The sequence below is a fragment of the Sciurus carolinensis genome, chromosome 12, assembly GCF_902686445.1.
Source record: "Sciurus carolinensis chromosome 12, mSciCar1.2, whole genome shotgun sequence".
Lineage (NCBI taxonomy): Eukaryota > Metazoa > Chordata > Mammalia > Rodentia > Sciuridae > Sciurus > Sciurus carolinensis.
In genome coordinates, this window is record NC_062224.1 from 23951916 (window position 1) to 23968604 (window position 16689).

A 16689-nucleotide genomic window follows, 5' to 3' on the forward strand; every position below is an offset into this window, starting at 1 on the left:
TACCACTAAATAAAACTACTTTTATGAATCCACACTCATATGTAAATGAATCATGATTTTGGAGTCCAACTGCCCCACGCCACCAAAAGATTCTTCCACTAGTGACACTGTTAAAAGTTACATAATCTTAGGGTTTCTTTCTAGGATACATAAAATTTTATACTGTGACATCATTAGCATAAATGATGATTACTGTAGTCTTTAAAAAAAAAAAAAAAGGAAAGAAAGAAAGGAAGAGATGAAAATGACTCAGTTGTAGAATTTTGAAATTAAAATGTTTCTTTTGATTTCATTCACTATTTTAAACATTTCCCCCATAAAACTGTGCTTTCTGAGATAATAGAAAGTCTGAAATTGTCTCCAAAGATTTTGTGAGTGCCTTTCAAAGACTTTACCACTGAGACACATCTTCAGTCCTTTTATTTTTATTTTGAAACACAGTTTACTAAATTACCAAGGCTGGCTTCAAACTGAAAGTCTTCCTGCCTTAGCCTCCCTAGTAGATGCTAGGGATGCTACAAAAGTAGCAGGTTTTAAGAGGCTGCCTAGTATAATGGGACTGTCACTCAGAGGTAGTGAGGTGATTTTGAGTTCTTGTTCTGTTTTTTATTCTGCTGAATAGATGGATATTTAATTTCTCTGGGCCTCAGTTTCCTTGTTGGTTAAATAAGTGCATTGGTCTGATGGCTTAGTGTCTTGTAAGACTAAGATACAATGAACCCTGGTTGTTCACATGAACCTGACATGAAATCAGTCACTCAACCTGCAAGGCACATGGAAAGTAAAGTTTTTTTTGCTTTTCTTGTTTTTGAAACAGGTGACAACCAAAGCCAAGCAACTGAAGGATTCAGTTACCTGCTCTCCAGGTGAGTTATGGCACCCACCTTATCTCAACAGAGTGGTTTCTTCAAAATAAGATAGTTTTGCCCAGTGAACTCTTATCAGTCTTAATTCTAAAAACAATTGAATTGCAGGCACTAATGAGTCAATCCTGCCCTGTATATACAGTTGGTGCTAAGAAGATATATTTAATATGTTTACAGAATTACACAAATCTTGTTCTTCTCTAGTGTCTGTGGGAAGGCAACACAGTAGAGCCAGTTACACAAATTTACCACACACACTTCTGCACACTATCCACCACCACATACACCAGCATTACCCTTCATATGGACAAACAGCTTTCGTGAGAATTTATGTTTCTCAAAATCTGTGTCCTCCAAGATTAACTGGAATTTTATTAGACTCTCTATACTCAGCTTAGAACCAGGAAGAAGGTCCCTCCTAAATCTTCCAGCCTACCTAAAATACACATTCTAGAAAGAGTAATATAGACAAGCCAGGGATTAGCAAACCCTGAGATCTCGAGATCACCCCCAGAAAGGATTCCATGTGGCGCTCTCCAGGAAAAAGGACATGTCCAGGTGCTTTTCTACCGGTGAAGTTATTGGTCTGGACCTGGAGGTAGAGCTAGGCACTGGATGCTGTTTGAGAGCAGTTTGCCTGCAAGATGGTCTCCACCAATGTGTTCTTGAAAAGCACTGCAGCTTAGAGTAAGAAACACACAGGTCTTCCTAGATCACTGCCGGAGGGGCAAGAAGTGTTATGAAGACAACAGGAAATATGTAGTTGAACATTTAAAGAAGCTCTGAGGTGACACGCCTGTGTTTGAGAGAAGAGTATGTTCGCCCTTTACTGTCAGTGACACCAGAGGCAGCTTTGTGAAGAGATTAGATCTCTTGTGTGACTCTCAATTGGAGAGGAAAAAAAGTAAAACCTATGTGGTATTTGGCCATATTCAAGTATCCTTCAGCTCTCTAAAATACCGTAACTAGTTCTTGATCACAAGTATATTCACTAAACTCTTACTTTATTATTAAAAGCCTTTGAATATCCAAAGAATTAAAACCAGGCATGATGGCCCATGCCTGTAATTCCAAGGACTTGGGAGGCTGAGGCAGAAGGATTGTGAGTTCAAAGCCAATAAAGGTGTAAAAAATACAATAACATTATTTAAAAATGGGGTGCTAGGGATGTGGCTTAGTGGTTAAGCCTGGGTTCAATCCACTGCCCCCCCCCCAAAAAAAATCCAAAGAATTTTGAAATTAAAATGTTTCTTTTGATTTCGTTCACTATTTTAAAGATTTCCCCATAAAACTGTGCTTTCTGAGATAGTAAAAAAGTCTGAAATTATTTCCTTAGATTTTGTGAATGCTTTTCAAAGACTTTGAGGTAGAAAAGTGTAGAGATATAAAGCTGGCTAACAGGCCACAAGGTAGAAATAACCATCTGCTATAGGTGAGAAACACAGTCAATTCAAGTATTTGGTCTTTCCTTATTAGGGTCACTATTGTGCACATGGAAAGAAATGCCCCTTAATAGAAACTAAAGAAAATAAAGATAAACAAAAGGAAGAAAATAAAATTACATGTAACCTACCCATTAATGTTATTTCTTCAGAATTTTATATAATATTTTATAAGAATGTGACCATAACACATGACTTTGTGTTTTTTTCACTCCATATGCCATATTTATATATCATCATTTTAATGACTACAGAGTAGTCCATAATATAGATGCATCATATTTTTTTGAAATTTTTTTAGTTGTAGATGGACATAATACTTTATTTTTTTACATGGTGCTGAGGATCAAACCCAGTGCCTCACACATGCTAGGCAAGCACTCTATTACTGAGTTACAACCCCAGCCCCATATACATCGTAGTTTATTTAACAAGTTCCTGTTGTTGGACATTTTGGTTCTTTACTCTCTTGTGAAGAGCCTGTTGCCCAGGTTCAAACTCTTGGTTTCAAGCAATCCTTCTGCCTCAGCTTTCCAAGTATCTTGGATTGCAGGTGCATACTACCATGCCTGACTTTCCTTTTTTTTTTTTTAATTTTAATTTTTATGAAGTGAAATAAAGTTATAAAGTTATCTTCAATGTACATAGGAAAAATGATCCTTTGGAGTATAGGAAGACTACATTAAGATTTTTACCAGTTTTTTGGGGGGAGTGGGTATTGGGGATTGAACCTAGGATACTATACCAAGGAGTTAACATACCCATTCCTTTTTTGTTTTTTCATTTTGAGACAGGGTCTTGTTAAATTTCTGAGACTGGCCTTGAACTTGCAATCCTGCCTCAGCTTCCCAGGTTCTGGGATTACAGGTGTGTGCCCCCACACCCAGCTTCTACCTATTTTTATTTTTATGTTAAAACAGAAAGGAATTAAGCTTTCTCATATTTAATATATGTAAGGCAACACTCTTACTGTGTCCATTATAAAGTGGTACTGAGATTTCCTAAAAGAAGAGTGGAAATTCCACAGTGCTAACAGGTAGGTTGGGGGTAGTCTTAGCACTCATTCTTTCACTTTCAAAATATTGCAAGAAAATATCTGGTCAAGTGGATTTATGGATAGCCCTAGAATCACAGTGACCCTTTTTAATAAGATAAAGAGAAACCATGTGATTATTTCATATTACACAGAATCTTCCTAATATTTTAACAAAGTGTTTTAAAAAGATAAATTTCACAGTTTTTTCATTTAAAAAAATCTAAATTTGGTGTCAGATAATAAAATTCCCAGTGCCGTGAAAACAAAAAACAGATGTTTGAAAATAGTTGCTTTAATATCAGTTTTTTTGTGGCCAAAATTTTGTGACTATGAAAACTCTCATTTTTACAGTTTAAAAAATGTTGACTGGCATGGTGGCACACACCTATAATCCCAATCCCTCAGGTGGCTAAGGCCTGGAAGATCTCAAGTTCAAGGCCAGCCTCATCAACTTAGTGAGCCCTGTCTAAAAAGTAGTAGTAATAATAATAAATTAATAAAAATGTTCAAAGTAGGATTTTAACCTGTAAATTCTTCAAAGTTCATTTATTAAAATATAAGTGTGTAACACCTTCCATTTAGGGAAGATTTCTGTGAAAATCCCTATAATTTGGATTTCAAAAATGAATATGAAAGTCTACTAAGAATAGCCAATAGTATGCTACACTGCATACACTGAATATATGTATGATGTATGGTGATCATTAAAAATCAGACATCAAAATAAACAGAATTTGGAACTAACCCGCCGATTTAGTATTTTTCCCAGTATTAAACAACTTTTAGTCTCTTTGTTTTTAATATTAATGATATTTTTGTGATAATGTTTTGTTTCACTTAGTATTTTTAGAGCCAGGCACAGGCCCACACCTGTAACCCCAGCGACTCAACTCAGGAGGATTGCAAGTTTGAGGCCAGCCTCAGCCACTTAGCAAGACCCTAAGCATCTTAATAAGACCCTGTCTTAAAATGAAAAATAAAAATGAGTGGGGATGTGGTTCAGTGGTAAAGCACCCTGGCTTCAATCCCCAATGCCAACAAAACAAAACAAAATAAAAAAAAGATAGGGGATGTAGCTCAGTGGTAAAATGCCTCTGGGCTCAATTTCCAGTACGGAAAATATATGTATTTTTTTAAATGTTTAAATTTTATTTATTTATTCAGTTAGTTAGTTAGTTATTGGTGATTGAATCCAAGAATACTTTACCACTATGCCACATTCCCAACCCTTTTTACTTTTATTTTGAGATAGGTTCTGGCAAAGCTGCTGAGCCCATGACCTTCTACCTTCTATCCCCTTGCGTCAGCCTCCAAATCACTGTATTACAAGTGTGCACCACCATGTCCAGTGTCAGATAATTCTTGACAAGTAATAAAATTTACTTCATATAGCATTTAAAAAATTTTTAGATAACTGCTTCTCATTTTTATCTTTAAATTGATTTTACTTTTGTGGGTGTGCTTCGTTGTTAACATTAGTAATATATTAATATAATTTATGAATAAATAAATATGTGTTAGAACTGTATATTCAAAATGTTTTACTGATGGAACACATGATCAGAAAGTATGGAGAACATGCTTATAAACTGCTGCTTGTTTGTAGCAATAAACACCAGACTGGGACCAACCTAAATATCCATCTGTAAGGAATTATGTAAGTAAATCATGACATATCCACTCATAGCCACTAAAAATGATGTGACTGTACATGAGCTGATACAGAATAGTCTCCAAAGAGTGTACTGCCACAAACATTAAAAAGGGGAGGCAAAGACAGATATGCAGTGTGTGCTTCACTGGTTTATTTCTAGACATTTATACACTCAACACACGTACACTGTCTCTCACCCCATCCATTACTGCCTTGGAAGAAGGACCTAGGAACCCAGACAGAGAGTGTTTCATTGTATTTCTGCTTATACTGTTTGAATTTTTCTATTACATACAGAATTTCCTTTTATTTTAAAACTAGCTAACAAAACAAATAGAAGGAAACCATCACTTCAAAAAATAAAATAAGTAAAATACTGCCTTTTAGTAGCTAGATCTTCTGTATGGTAGATAATTATTTCCTCAGGAGCACCACCTCTCACTAAAATAGTCACAAGTAAATATATTTCAAGGTTTACCTACATTTGACAAATTGTCCTCCAGAAAGGTTACACCCTCACTGTCTGATATTATAACCACTAGCCACTTAGAGCTATTTGAAATTAAAGTTTAAATTAATTTGAATTAAGTAAAGTTTGCTTATTTTTTGTGGTGCTGGGGATTGAGCCCAGGGCCTCTCACATGCTGTGCACGCAATCTACCCCTAAGCCACATTGCCACTCCCCAGCATCAAGTAAAGTCACAGTTCCTCACTAGCATATCAAGTGTCTCACAGCCACACAGAATGGTCTACTAGACGGCCCAGGGATAGACCGGTCTTTTGCTCCCTGTGCCAGCGCACGATGCACCCATTTCCCTGCATCTTTACCAGTACTAAACACTGTCATACTTTCCCAGCTTTGCCAACTTGATAATTGAAAGATGATAACGTGTTGCTTCAATTTGCACATCTGTAACATTTATTAACTATTTGCATTTCTTCCTTTGTGAGTTAACTTTGTAATAAAAATCTTCTTTCCATGTTTAAGAATTCTTCTAATAGCTACTAGACTAATTTACTCAGATGCATGCCAGAGACAGCATCGGATAAGTCTTGCCTGATTTGTTTTAGTTATGCTAATAAATATAATGAAACTCTGGATTGTAAAGAATGTCCTTCCTTACCTGATAAATATCAGGTTGTCCCTTCTCAGAGAGATCCTTGTGTTGTTTGGTCATGACCTAACTCTTTATATATCTATTATCCCTCAGAGCAAAGATAAGGAGAGAGTTGGAATCAGATAAAAGTAGGTTCAAATCCCACCTCCTCTGCTTTCTGAGATTTTCCTCACCTGTAAAATTAAGCTAACGATATCTGTTTTTCTAGATTAGTATGAAAAAATGAGGTGTGCAGAATGTGCAGCACACTGCCTGGTGTGTGGGAGACAGCTCCTGTTCCACCGTGGCCTGGCTCTACTTCGCCTTATCCATTGTGTGGTGTGGCCTTTTTTCCTAGGAATGGTCAGACTCTCTGAACTCAGATCGACAGTTCACAATTCCAGGCCCATCAAGATGACTGTGGCCTTGCCAGACGACATCATCACCCAGCGAGAAGATGCAGAAAGGGTAGTGGAGGAGGAGGAGCAGGAGGCAGACCCTGAAATCCGGCCTCGGAGAAGGAAACCGGTCAGGTTGCTTGCAGCGGTAACAAAGGTTGAGCCAGAGGAGAAATTTAGAGGAAAGAGGCAGAAAGACTTTGATATATCAGAACAAAATGAATCCAGTGATGAGGAGAGCCAGAAGAAAGAGAGAATTCGTGCTGCAGAGGAGCCATGGACTCAGAATCAGCAGAAGCTTCTGGAAATGGCATTACAGCAATACCCAAAGGGAGCCTCTGACCGCTGGGACAAAATAGCCAAATGTGTCCCAGCTAAGAGTAAGGTGAGTGAGTGGGGAGGAAGGTGCCTGTGTGCCAACATAGAATCCCACCGACGTGGCTGCCTTCACGTACCTACTTCATTCATCTGATACGTATCTATCATCAGCTGCCTGCTCTCGGGTTTACCGTTATCTTCCAGTATATTTTTTCCTTAGCATATGATTCTGGGCATTTGGTTAGTAGGTGTACATGAGGTCAAGATGCTAAAATTTAGTCATTATACATACCAGCTGGTTTTTCTCAAAGAAGATTCCATTTTGGAACGTACACTTTACCTCTAGAACCTGCGAACTTCCTTGAGAATTTGCTCTACTCAGTCAGGCATTTGAAGGAAGCATGGGCTGGCGAGTAGCATGCTCACCACAGAAGCAGCAGCCGAGGCCAAGGGTCATGGTTGGGAGTAGGATGGTTCATAAAATCACAGGATCCTCTTTGCTTTTGCCCTGTAAAAGGTTAGAGACCGAAGGGACACATGGGGCAGAACTACCTTGCTATTATCAAGGTAACCCTCGGTTCTGTGATGGTTGTAGCACCTGGCCACCCCCGGGCTCTGAGGCAGTGCTCACCCAGGTGGGTCAGTGCAGAACTGACATCTAAGCCTTGACTTGCCCTCTGTAACCTGCGCTGTTTATAATTGACTTCTTTTCTGTTTACAGCTCTTAGTATTTGCTAAAGTGTACCTGCAAGTCATTCTCAAATAAAAACTCAGAAGAGAAGGGGTGTCTCCTACAGACAGACAGCCCCTGCCCCAGGCTTGGTGGTCTCCCTGCTGTGGGATCTGACAGTTTGGAGCTGTAGAGCTTCAGGGTGTGATCTCTTCAACATACCCTTTCCCTACACACATATCTCCTGGGGTGCTCACAGTCTGAGGCATCAGGAACGCTGAGAAATCAAAAGAACCAATCTCTAGTGCCTTCTGTGCCTATCACCCAGTAGCCTCTGGGCACACTGATGCTCATTTACATTCTTATTTTTTTTTAATTGAAATTCTATGTTGGAAAAATCTAGCTTGTGGCCATGCACGTCCCTGAGTGCACAGGTCTAGTTATCTATCACCTACTTTGAGATGATGAAGTTGAGAGTTCCTGGGGAGAAAAATAAACCATTAGCAGTTGATCTATTTGGGAAGCACAGATTCTCCCACTCTCTCCAACTGGTTTGCCAGAAGTAATTATTTCCCCTGAGTTTCTCTCATGTCAGTCAGGACACCAGCATTTACGTGTGTGATGAATTGGCATTGGCTGGAAATAAAGGAGCTGGAACCGTGGAGTCCTTGGGACAGAACGCTCAGAAACTCGTTGCCTGGGGGCGTTGGAGGCATCCCTGTTTTCAACCAGGAAAGAGCTGGTGTTCCCATTAAGCCTTGACTTTAGGAGCAGGTCCAGGAGCGGCCTGCTCCCAGCCTGGCTGTGGAGCGAATCTAGGGCCCATGGCAGAGCCTTGCCACCTCCCAGCTCAGGGCTCAGGACCATGCTGTCCTGAGTTCCGAGAGCCCAGGGTTCCGTGCCCCAGGCACTTAGGGACACATGGCTGCTGAGGATAGGCTGATCTTTTAAAGACCGTAGGTGAGTGGCCTTTGCAGATGCGGGAAGAGCACTTCCTGGAGGATACTGCACAGCGCTCCACGCTGCAGACCCTCTCCCTGGCCAAGGCGCCCAGTAAAGTCATCTGCTCTAGAGTCACTGACCCTGGACTAGCTTAGCAAAGGCTAGTGTTGTTTGAACAGAAACAGAATGGATTCTGAAAAGTACCTGGGGATCAGCGTGAGAATGATGAAGTCCCCGACCATCGCCCCAGCTCTGCTTGAATCCCACCCGCATGTATGACGCCTCCAGGCCGCTGAGCTGAGGCTCCTCACTCTGTAGCCTGATGGGTGCGGCCGAGATTGGCACGATAAAGCGTTTCCACACCCTCCATGCCAGAGCTCCCTGAAGGCCAGCATCCGGGGACTGGCTGACATGGCCCACCCAGGAAGGTCTCAGAAGCCCCAAGGCTAGCAGGTTGAAAGTCAACTCATCATAGAGATAATACCCCACAAGCAGCGGCCCTGGGCCCCTCGCCTGTGGTCAGCACCTGCACCTTGGGCAGGCTTGCTTGCCACAGGTTTCTCCTCTTCCTGTCCAATGCAGCTAACCACGTCTGCCTTGTGACCAGCCGGGCCTGCCCAGAAAGTTCCAGAAGGGGCTAAGACAAGGGAATGGACTCCAGGCCTCCTCACTAGCACTGGGCTGCAGCCTGATGATGTAGCTGCACACAGGAAATAACTGTTCTGCCTCTTCTTTTTCATCCTACAGGAAGACTGCATCGCTAGGTACAAGTTGCTGGTTGAACTGGTCCAAAAGAAAAAACAAGCTAAAAGCTGAATGTTCTGGAAGATGATGTTCATGTTCATTTTCCAAAATGAGTATTTCAAAAATCTTATGCAGAAATTTGCATTTTGTACCTCAGTATTTCTATACGTCACGTGCCTTAGTAAAAAATAAATAAATAAATAAATAATAGATGTTGTGCTACATTGTTTAAACAAATCCTGTGTTAAGGGGGAAAAGAATTTGGGTGTTTTGCACATTGTTTCTCCTCACTGCAAAGTTTACTTTGAGGGGAATGTTTCAAAAAACTATGTTCTAGCAAGCAGGCATACTTGTTTTTAAAGGAACATATGCATGAACTAGTATGTAAGAATTCAGATTTAATGTGTTTCTCTAAAAGGCACAACATTTAAGCCAGGCACAGTGGCATATGCCTGTAATCCCAGCAGCTCAGGAGGCCAAGGCAGGAGGATTACAAGTTTAAGGTCAGCCTCAGCAACTTAGCAAGACCCTAAGCAACTTAGTGAGACCCTGTCTCAAAATAAAAACTAAAAAGGACTGAGGAGATAGCTCAATGGTAAAGTGCCCCTGGGTTCAATCTCTGGTACCAAAAAAAAAAAAAAATTATATCTATAGATAGATAGGCATAGCGGTTAATATCTTTTTTGGGGTTAAGTAACATGATGAAGTTGCTTAGAGACAATAAACCATCTGACTGGCTAAGAACAAGAGGAGGTTATCTTAATTAGTTGTTTATCTATGGGGTGAGGGGTCTAAATGAGAAGTTTGGACTGCTTGGTAGAAATGCGTCCCCAACTGATAGAATTGCCAGGGAACATGCAGAAAGGTTTTAGGTACTGAGGGAACTGGGTCCTCTTTTTCAAGACGTAAGTTAAAATCACCATTTTCTACTGTTAACTTCTATTGAGGCTGGTCTTATTGTTCATGCTGGAACTGTCGCTGTCTTCTGAGAATTCCTCCTTTTTAAATCTGTCCTCATCTGCTCAGTGCTTGGACATAGTTTGATAAAAGCAGCATGCCTGAACTTGAAAAGCATTAAGATAACAGAGCACATTTCAGGGAAATGGTGTGGTAAGATACCTACAAAGGTGTCACTCTTCTTGAAGGATTGAAATGAGGCTACAGTTTCCTGAAGGAAACACTGGGGGACAGAGGTCACCACTGCACTTGGTGAGTGTTCGTTCACAAGAGGACATGGTGCCAGGTAAGCCAGCCCTGAGCCCCTCCCCCAGAGCAGATGACAGGAGAGGCCTCGGGTGTCCGCTGGCCCGGGCGCCACACAGCTCTGAGTGGAAGTTGTGGGGAACTCCCACCTCAGAGGCCGAGTCACCTCGTTCCAAAAAGAGCAGGTGACCAGCTGTTTTGCTTTTCACTGAACCCCTGAGCTATGGCGAAGCTTCCTTCAGTCTCAGCTTCCTGGGGAAAGGAGGCTTCGTCTGCCTGGCCAGGAGGGGAGAGGGGACAGGACGTTGGCACGCAGTAGTGCTCAGATGCCTTCTTCCCAGTAACAGACCAGTGCCGCCACATTCGCAGGGTGTTCTCAACAAGGGCCATTACTTAGTCTTTGGAGGGTGAAGCTGATACTTAAAAACAGCCAAAGGCCCCTCGAGGACAGTCACTGAGCTGCACAGAGCAGCACTCCAGACAGCATCCCCAGAAAAGCACTGCCTCTCGGGGCTGGGCCTCTGGTTCCTTTGCAGCCCTGCTGTGTGTGCCCATGTCTGTTGGCAGCCAGACCCCACTGGAGGTGGGGAGGTGGGGGTGCTGGCTCGCCAGTGTCTGCTGAGCTGTTACCTTAATTCCTCATCTGCTGCCTTGGTTGTTGGGTGATAAATGAGAGAATCTGTGTGAAATCCTGAATACACGGCCCAGCTGGCCAAAAGCAGTCAGTATTGTTTCTGTCTGACCATCCAGGCCTCCAACACCATCATCTCTGTGTGACTGTTGACACCGTTAGCAGAGCTGATGGCCCAGAATCAGGTTCCCTCCATCTTAGTTCTAGTCTCGGGACCAGGGGCCCATCCTGGGTCACCGCATGGGCTCACCAGGTCTGTGAAATCTTCTGTCTTGGCTGTGTCATTTTCTGGGGCGAGGTCCTAATCATCCACTAGATGCCCCACCATTGTCTCACCGGGAAAGGCCAGCGCCTCTGCTGTAATGATTATTCTGAGGCAGCCAGGAGGCCAGTGTGTACAGAGAACCTGAGGCTGCACCTCAGTTTTACACCCCAGCTCGACTACTGATGACCTGGGACCTGGACAAGTTACTTTAGCCTCTCTCTGAAGTTTGTTTTTGGTAAGTAAAACACAGGTGTTAATATCTGATGGCCACCTTAGGACTAGCAAGGAAGGGATTGGGACCAAGTTGTGCCAGGTGGTTGGATTAAGGTTTGGAAAGGTGTGTGGTTCCTAAGGAGGCTAGGGGTGGAGGATGGGCTTAGCGTGGCAGCTGAAGAGACGGGCAAGGCCTGTGGCATGGGACCCATCCCATCCAAGGTCCCCACTCCACTCAGACCCAGCAGGGCTAGAGCAGCAGATGGCAGATGTCTGTTTCTGTTGGGTTGTTTGGACAAAGCACTGGGCAGGCCCTGGGCGCTGGCTCCCTTCCTCTCCCATGCCATGCCTGCTGACCAGGCAGCTGCTCCTGCCCAGCCTTCCAACAGCCAGGCCAGGGGCTCTGCAAGGGCTCGTCTTAAGTCTTTATCCTTCAGTGATGTGACTTTACCTTCCCATCATGGGCCACATCTTAGCACTACTGTTTCTTTAAATCACTGGCAGCACCACTTTTTAAAACCCACTCAATTCATCCTTCCTCATAAGACCCAGCTGGGCCAAGAGGCAGGGCTGCCCGCCGCTCCCAGCAGCGGCGAGCGAGGTTCTCTCCCAGCTGTGCCTTAGAATGCTCTGTCAGGGGACGGGGTGGGAGTGGTCATCGGGAAGATTTTCAGGTCATCTGATTTCTTCTGTGAAATTTGCTTTGGGAACAATGTAGCCCTCCTGCGTTCCTCGCTCCTCGCTCCTCGCTCCTCGCTGTGACTGGTCCACGTGGGCCTGGTGAACCTCCCTGCCCCCCAGGGCTGTGCAGCTGGAATGTCGCAATGGTGTTTGCAAACTCCCGTCTCAAGGTTAAAATAAAAAAATTGATTTTCCACTGGAAAAGTATATGGATGCCATTAAAAAATGCCTCTTGCTGGACTTTTCCTTGACGTGCCACTCCCAAGACACCTCTGAAGAAGAGGACTGGGGAACTGTGTGGGAGCAAACGGGTGGCCCCTACTTAAGTCTTCAGGGTTGTAGTTACTGTTCAATGAGCAGATCAGCTTTTTCCTGAAATGGTGATGTTTAAATCACGATGTTCCTTATACACAGGGAGGCCACGTGACCCATGGTGTCCAGGACAGTCCCGGCTAGGGCCACACAGTTACCTGGCCACCCTGTAACTGGGGTATTGCTAAAAGACGGCCACTCCCAGAAGCCTGCAGATCCTGGAGGGATTCTGAACTCCCCAGAGGAAGGGTGGCTGAGCGACTTCAGGTGTGTTCTGGTGTCGGCGCCCCAGGAGGGGCCGTGGCGTGCTCATCTGACCCCCAGGCCTTCCCAGGCGGCCCTCGCTTGCAGGAGACCCAGAGACACACCTGTGGCAGCACTGCCTGCCTTGCCTTCGCCACCCCCAGCTAGACACCATCCCGTGGTCTCAGGCCTTTTAAGACCCGTGTCTGTCTCTGGTGGATAAGGTGAGGCGAGGCTTCGGGATAAGAACTATGTGACTGCAGTGACTTCATCTGGTCAAGGTCAGTCAAATTGATACTTCATCCTAAATTGTTAAGCCCCACGGCCACCCCAGTTAATGGTCCAAGGCCAATGTCCAAATAGTGACTGAAAACTGCTGGGTGTGTGTAACCTCGTTTCTGAGTCTGCAGACACAGGTGGTGTGCCAGGTAGGGGTCACTGGTGGCTTCACAGCCCAAACCCGGGGTTGTCAAACAACGGCCTCTGAATCACGTTGGCCCTCAGGGCACCCACGGCCTTTCTGGGCCATTTGCCAGGATGGGGGAGGCTCTCCAAAGTCCTCTGCAGGTTGTAACCGTGGTTGGCAGTGGCCCTGGACTGAGGTCTAGGTGGGGACTGGTCTTTCTAGTGGTAGCAGCAGTGAGCAGTGCTTGTCCTCCCTGCTGGACGGCTCTGCCCTGACGTCACCTGTGGCCAAGCTGAGCAGGGGCGGGGCAGAAGCCCACCTGCTGTCCTGCTGTCATCCCAAGCTCCCGTGCGGGTGACCGTTGGCCTGCGACCTTGGACTTTATTCACATGGGAGCTACGTGACTATGCCATGAACCAAGCAGCTGGTTGTTTTTCTGTGGCCTGCGAAGGAAGAATGGCTTTATGTGGAACAGAGAGGGTGCTCGCCCTCCCTGGGGCGGCCACAGAGGGCAGTCCGTCAGGGAAGCAGAGCCTGCAGCTCCCTGTGGAGAGCCGATGGGGCTAGCGACGAGGAGGGCAGCCAGTGCTCCTTCCTCCTGCCCGCCTGGGACACAGCCAAGAGCTGGCACCTGGGCCGGAGAAACACCCGCAGCTGCGGCAGACTGAAGGGTGCACAGACCTTCTGGAAACGCCTCCCAGCAGGTCAGGCTACCTTCCCGTGGACCTCGTTTCTGTCACATGCAGGAACAGCCACAGGACTCGAAGGTCATAGTGCTGGAAATGTTCTGCAGGAAGGCAACTGCCTGCCTCTTGCCTTTGCTACCCACACCAAGAGTGTCGCCCGACAGCGCCTCCTGGTTACTTCCCAGGTCAACCCAGTGAAGCCCTTTAGAACACCCTAGTTTGGGAAAATGGTGAGGCTGAGTCGCTCCAAGTCCTGCATCCTGGGTCATGAGGAAAGTGAACAGCCCCCATTGTTTTCTCATGACTCAAAAATATCATGTGACACTGAAGGTAAGTTAACCCTTCCAACCACACCCTCGCGGCTCCAGTTTGTTTCACAGTAAGACGTCACCTGGTGGACGGCAGGTGGCTGCGAGCGCCCGGCCCTGATCCCCTGTTCCAGAACTCGATTACAGAGCCTCCCCGACCTGCCCGTGTATTGCGCTTGGGGCTGGCCCAGTGTCAAGGGAGCGGAGCGGGAGGCCCTGGCCCGGGTGCCAGGCCAAACCTCCGCCAGCGCTGCCGCCCGTGCCCTGGAGTCGCTTGGCCTCTGGCAGCTGAGAGGGCTGGGAGGCCCGGCTTCCCCACGTCCGCCTACCCATGTTCTCTCTCTGGTGCTGCTCGGCCACATGGTGCTGGCCTTCCATGACTGTCCAGAGGGGTCGATGGCACACTCCCTGCACCGCAAGGGCGGGCCTTGTTTCCTCTCTGACCTCCTAGCGGGGACGGCTGGCAGGTACAGCACTGGAGAAACAACCCTGCCACCAGGACTAGGGACGAAGAGCCAGATGAGGCGGTGCGGCCCAGCCAGAGCCACTGCTTAAAGCTGGGCTCCCTGGTGACTTTCCAGAGCCGAAGATGCCTTCCTCCTTGCCATGCTGCCGTACCCTGGAGGGCTGGGAGGCCAGCCCGGGGTGGCCTGGCAGAGCCATGTGAGGGCATCTGCTCATGCCTTACCCTGGGGGCAGCCAGGCCTTTGCGCTGTCTTTTTCCTGGTCTCGTTGCAGGGCGAGAAAGGGCTGTGGTTTATGAGGTCCCAGCTCTTGCTTCTCTTCACTTAGACCAAGAAAAGTGGGGAAGCTTCGGCCCAGCAGAGCGTCCCTCATACACCCACAGTATAATCCAACAGCAAGCATTTAAGTCTGGGTTTATAGCGCCAAAGTGTCACACTGGGATGAACCACAAAGCTGTCCAAGTCACAGCTGCAGAAGAGGCTCTCAGGAACCGTGCTGGCCCTCCAGTGAGGGGAATGAGTTCCAAAGAAAGGCAGGACCAGGAACAGATGTGGGGGAGGCCAGGTGGGCTGCCCACCCGCCAGGCTAGGGGGTCTTAGACCCCCAGCCACAGGAGCATTTTAGCACCACTCTCTGAGTCACGCCCCTGAGGCTCGGATGCTCTCAGTCCTGGGCAGAGAATCCCTGCACAGTGGGACTCAAACATTCAGGAGGTTCCACTGGTTGGCCGGGGGAACGGCTGCCTTAGGCAAGGACCATGCAAAGAAAACACACCTCGTTTTGTTCCAAGAATCCTACGGAAGAGTTCCACTGCAGAAAACACCTGTAATCCCAGAGACTCGGAGGCTGAGGAAGGAGGATCCCAAGTTCAAAGCCAGCCTCAGCAACTGAGCAAAAGCCTCAAGATAAAAAATAAAGGGGGCTGAGATGTGGCTCAGTGTAGGGCACCGCGGGGCTCAACACCCAGCACCGCAAAAAGACAGTAAACACCTTTCTGTGCTGCTGGAAGGAAATGGGGTCAGGAGCGCTGGGACAAGACCCCTGGTGCTGAGAGAAAGCCAGCGAGCAAGTCACCTGCCTGACACGTGAGACCAGGAAAAACACGGGATCCAGATCCATCAGTCAGAAACTGAGAAAACCAGACTTGGTCAGCCAAAACCGTGAATTTCTTGCTTTCATTTGAAAATTCAGAAGGCACTAGCATCAAAATGTTAACTACTACAGCCGGGAGGGAACTTCTGTTTTTGCAAAGAACTGAATGTGTGTGTTGAAAAATCCCCGCTTCCAAGGTGATGGTATCGGGAGTCTGGGCCTTCGGGGGGCTGTTAGGAGGAGCCCCCATGAGTGAGGTCAGTACCCCTCTGAGAGACCAGAAGGCCAGCTCAGCCCTTCCCGACACAAGGCCCCTGCCGTCTGGAACTGGGCCCCTCCTGGCCATGCAGCCCTGGCCTCAGACTCACGGCTTCCAGAGCGGAGGCCAGTCTCTCTCTTTCGTGATCCCCTCGGTCTGCGGCGTTTGGTTACAGGCGGCCAGCTGACACTGGGTCTCCACAACCTCACCACGCGTACTCGCGGACACGGTTAGGAGACACCAGCCTCCCCTTGGCGACTCTCTCCTTGCTCTTTTGCCCTTGTCTGACCCTGCGCCTCTTCCCACCACCAAACTCCTGTTTGCGTCACGTCACGAAAACAACTCCTTCCTTTCCTGTCCTGTCACACTCAGTGATCACTGTGCCCAGGATCCCAAACTTGCCACATGAGTTTGGCCCCCAGTCCCACCATGGTTTCTCCTGTATGTTGTGTGGCAGTTCTGGGGATGGAACACCAGGCCTCGGGCATGCGAGGCGAGTGCTCTCTGAGCTAGAGCCCCAGCGTCTCCAGTTTCTTCACTAGTTCCTCTCCAGTCCCTGGTGCCATCAGGCCCTGACTGCAGTCTGGGTGTGCTCTGTGGCCATGGCAGTGTGGCCACACTTGAGCAAAGTCAAGGTCTGCACCGCGCCCACCCACCCCGCCCCATTGGCTGCAGCTCACAATTACTGCAGAGCCGAGGACAAGGGAAAGGCACAGGGCGAGAACAGGGTAGCCTAGTTCCACTGCAGTGAGGGTGGA

At 46.7% G+C, this 16689-nt stretch overlaps 1 protein-coding gene across 2 annotated transcripts in view; it reads left to right on the forward strand.

Annotated features, from left to right (window-relative positions):
- The window catches only part of Dnajc1 (DnaJ heat shock protein family (Hsp40) member C1), a 194350-nt gene extending 184981 nt beyond the window's left edge, over positions 1-9369 (forward strand). For both annotated transcript variants that reach the window (XM_047520377.1, XM_047520378.1), the window contains 3 exons: positions 818-866; positions 6454-6878; positions 9171-9369. In XM_047520377.1, coding sequence (XP_047376333.1) covers positions 818-866; positions 6454-6878; positions 9171-9239 — 543 coding nt within the window. In that variant the 3' untranslated portion in view covers positions 9240-9369. The remainder of the gene's footprint in view (positions 1-817; positions 867-6453; positions 6879-9170) is intronic.
- Positions 9370-16689: the final 7320 nt, after the last annotated feature.